Raw genomic sequence first — 3,778 nt, 5'->3', positions numbered from 1 at the left:
ACTACCATTTCTTATTGGGCATCGATGAAAGCACGAGGGGCAATTTATCAGATGTGTGAGCTTGAAAGGCACTTTATAGAATCTGAACTAAAGTCTATCCCACATGCTTTGCATGATTCTTTAGGTTCGATTCATAATAGTGTAGTAAAGGTTCGCTTATTGAGCTTATGTGATAGGGGATGTGCTCTATCAATACGCGTTTTCCATTTTTTCTACTCATTTAGATGGAATCCCTTATGTATAAGATTAGAGTTTGATTTGAAATATGGTTTAATTTTTTTAAAAATAAAAACCTTGTTTGAAATGTACAAATTATGCACAATTTCAAGTCCTCCAAAGGCATCATGTAGTGTATATATTCAACAAGAAATACACAATATCGAAGCAATTATGAGAGGGTGCATTGTATAGTTGAGGATAGTGGATAGGCATTTGTTCTAGTGTAGGCACATATGAATGCCTAAAGAAGCATTATACTTGAAATGGTTTTGATGGTTCTTGTAATCATGTTTATTTGTAGAGATCATGCCTATTCCTTCTCTATAGCGTGGGTTTCCAAGGGTCTAGGTTGTGATCCCAGATATGAGGTGGTGAACAGCCTCAACATAGCATTGCAATGAAGGATTCCACACCCTAATGTCACTTGCAAGGCGGAGGCCATCTCTATCTTTGGCCTTGATCATCATGCAAGCTTGAGAGAGAGCTTCTTGGAAGTCAATGTGTTTGTGACTAGTGAGGTCAGGGAGTGCATGATTGTTTTGCTGGTGCAATATTGTAAGTAAGTTGATGTAGTCCCCTTTAATGTACTCAGAGTCAAATGAGAGAACATCGTTCATCCAATTCAAGTGGTCGGAACTAGCTTGATGTAGTTCTTGGATGAGTGGGTGGGCCAAAGTCTCATCGTGAAGCTCCATATCAAGGCCAAATTCACACCCAAGGAGGCCAATGTCAAAAGCCCCATCCATGCGACGGAGGAGTGCATAATCCTTGAGGTTGGGGAGTTTGTTTTGCTCTCTCAAGTCTAGAAGAATAAGAACTCCGGTGAGGTAGTTCATGACGACTTCTTGCACACGCCCACATTGCTTGGGTGACATGCCTTGAGCTTGCATCTGAGAGGACCACTCTGTTCCCACCTGGATCACCAACTCTTGTTGCAATAGTTGTTCATTCAGAGTACCTACAATTAAATGATACATGTTTGAAGTTAAAACAATGTTTTCAACGAGATCAGCGTGGGAATACTAGATGAGAACATAACGCATCTACATGCAAGGATAGCTCTTTTCACTCTCCAAAAAGAAATAGCAACAACGTTCACGATTCTTTTTTGAAATTTTTGGCGATTGCGGGCTTTTAAATCACATTACAACTAGAACAATCCTACATCTTAAATATTTTTAAAACAAAAACTCTCTCTCCAAGAACCTTAAGGTCTCTTCTTTAAATTTAATATTTTGCTTGGCACCAAGCCCTAGCTCGATGTCTCGTGAATGCTGCTTGGGTATAGCAACGAAGTGGCACATAATTACCTTTCAAATCGGCGCTAATGTTGCCTAGAGTACCAGTCAGGCCCGCCCTCGCGACGGCAGACGGCCCAAACATGGACTGGAGCATGCGAGAGCAGAAGGCGCGAGCAGCCGGGAGGTTGCGACCCAGGTGGCCGCGAGGGTCGTCGAGCAGGTCATCCACCAGGAATATCCAGTGCAGGAGCTTCACTAGGATGAAGGAGCGGGCCTCGGAGGTGGCGCTGGGGTACATCATGCAAGAGAGGCGGGCGTATTGGAAGTCGAGAAGCCTCTGCAGCTGCGCGGGCGGGAGCCCACGATGAGCCTTGAAAAGCCCCGTCAGCCACACGCGGCTCCGCTCCTCTAGAGAGGCCTGCTTGGGATGGCACTTGACATCGAAGGAGCAGAAGTAGTTGGCAGGATATCGGAGCTCAGATTGCAATAGTGTGGAGGTCTTTTGCTGCTCCATAATTGAGTGCGCTGGTGGCGGATCAATTCTTTGACGGCGCTTCACGCGAGCACCGTATTTATACGCCCGGAGACCAACGCTCGCCAAAAAAATCCCATGGGCCAATAATGACATGAAAAAGTTAGGCAAAAATGAAGTGGACGCAAACTATTTAGCTGTCGACCATCGCCAATGAAGTCCCGACTCCCAAGAGCCCCAGAGCTGATGTGGCGTTGTGAGGAATCAGGGTCGATATTTCACACGTGAGGTTGCACGTACCTGCCTAGCTGAAAGTGACTATGGTGCTGTAGATGAAGTCACAGACGTTTCCAAAGCGTCCGAGTTTTGGCCTTTGATCGTATCAATGCTTCCAAAGCGTCCGAGTTTTGGGCTTTGATGGTACCAAAGGACCATGTGCGCAAATTTTGGTCATTGGTCTTGCCAAAAAGGAACGCATTGCCATCTTCTTTGTCATTCATTGTTCTTCAGTTCATTTTCTCCAGGGTCCATCTTCTCATTAAAAAATTATTTGAATTTTCTTATCATTTATCAAATATTTAATTGAATGGTAATCATTGCATATGCTTATATCCTTCATGTAGAGGTGTCGCATTGGCTTCTTTGTTCTCTTTCTTCAATCACTCTGCCCTTTTAATAAATTTCTCCTTTACATGTACTTATTACTCTTCAATTTTGGAAGGGCCATAAGCTTATTCATAGGATGTTCTCCATTGTTTGTTTGTGTCGCTCCTTATATGTGGTAGGACCGTGGCCTCTCAATGGACTCTTGTCATACTTAAACGTACCCATCTAAGTGGAATACCGGCTTTGATCCTGACCTCATTTTACTATACATTGCCATGACACAAGCTCACACTTTGGTGGAATAATCGTATTAAACTTGAGCTCATTTGATCAACAATAGTCACTAGTTTCCCAATGCTTCTGGTATTCTCAAATTGCTATATCAAAAATTTATTAAAATAGTAATGATTGCTCTTATATGCAAGGCTCTACCTTTCAAATATTTCTAGACTCTTTATATACAGTAGCACTATGGCCTATCAATATATGCTCTTATACAAAAGTATTTACCTGTAAAGTATGTCTCTCTTTATATCTATTAGAACCATGGCCTAACAATATTGCCTCTTATTGCACATGCACCTACTATCTAACTAGAACAATGACTAATTCAATCATAACTTCATTTTACATGTACCCATGACACTCCCATGACACAAGTATTCACCTTGGTCTAATCATCATATTGACCCTGAGATCAATCAATTGATTATGCTCTACATTTGTCCACTTAGTACACCTTGTTGCAGGCCCATGGAGAGCCACACATATCATGCATGGACTATGTGGCAAGTCATAAATACGAAATGTCGATAATAAAATATGGATTCAATATCCTTGCATGGGTAAAATAGACTGTGGTACGAACCGAAGGTAATTCGTGCAGAATAGTCTTACCAATTAACTACCATAAAAGATCTTGAGGATAAGGTTGCACATTATAAGATATACATATATGTAATGCATGGAGAGTATTCTAGCCGAATTGCAAAAAAAGAGCTTGAGAAATACATTGTATGCTATAAAATATAGTTTTAAATCTCTTTGATGAAGTGCATATATTTTTGTGAGAACTAGATTCCCTGTAAAAGTTTACACATGCACTTGCCATCGCAACTAGAATTATGATTAGTTCAATCGCAACTTGATTTTACATTTATCCATGACACAAGCTTGCACCCTTATTTAATCATCATATTGACCTTGAGCTTAATCAATTGATTGTGCTCCATAATTTTTC

The 3,778-nt window shown here is 41.2% G+C and overlaps 1 protein-coding gene across 1 annotated transcript; it reads right to left on the bottom strand.

Moving 5' to 3' along the window:
- Positions 1 to 563: 563 nt before the first annotated feature.
- On the bottom strand, positions 564 to 2,214 carry LOC148033419 (microbial Terpene synthase-like protein 13). The gene is made up of 2 exons (XM_087680914.1): positions 1,530 to 2,214; positions 564 to 1,177 (listed from the first exon to the last, which is right to left on the bottom strand). The coding sequence occupies exons 1-2, from the start codon at positions 2,086 to 2,088 to the stop codon at positions 564 to 566; spliced, it is 1,173 nt and encodes a 390-aa protein (XP_087537040.1). The 5' UTR covers positions 2,089 to 2,214.
- Positions 2,215 to 3,778: the final 1,564 nt, after the last annotated feature.

Source organism: Lygodium microphyllum, chromosome 7, assembly GCF_053477565.2.
Source record: "Lygodium microphyllum isolate KBCC chromosome 7, Lygodium_microphyllum_v1.1.10, whole genome shotgun sequence".
Taxonomy (NCBI): domain Eukaryota; kingdom Viridiplantae; phylum Streptophyta; class Polypodiopsida; order Schizaeales; family Lygodiaceae; genus Lygodium; species Lygodium microphyllum.
This window is presented reverse-complemented; position numbering and strand designations above follow the sequence as displayed.

Bases quoted from the DNA above. Each gene is read 5' to 3' on its own strand.
- LOC148033419 (XM_087680914.1), bottom strand. From the start codon at position 2,088: ATGTCATTATTGGCCCATGGGATTTTTTTGGCGAGCGTTGGTCTCCGG. The intron at 1,178-1,529 runs GTAATTATGTGC...ATTTAATTGTAG, and splicing joins CATTAGCGCCGATTTGAAAG to GTACTCTGAATGAACAACTA.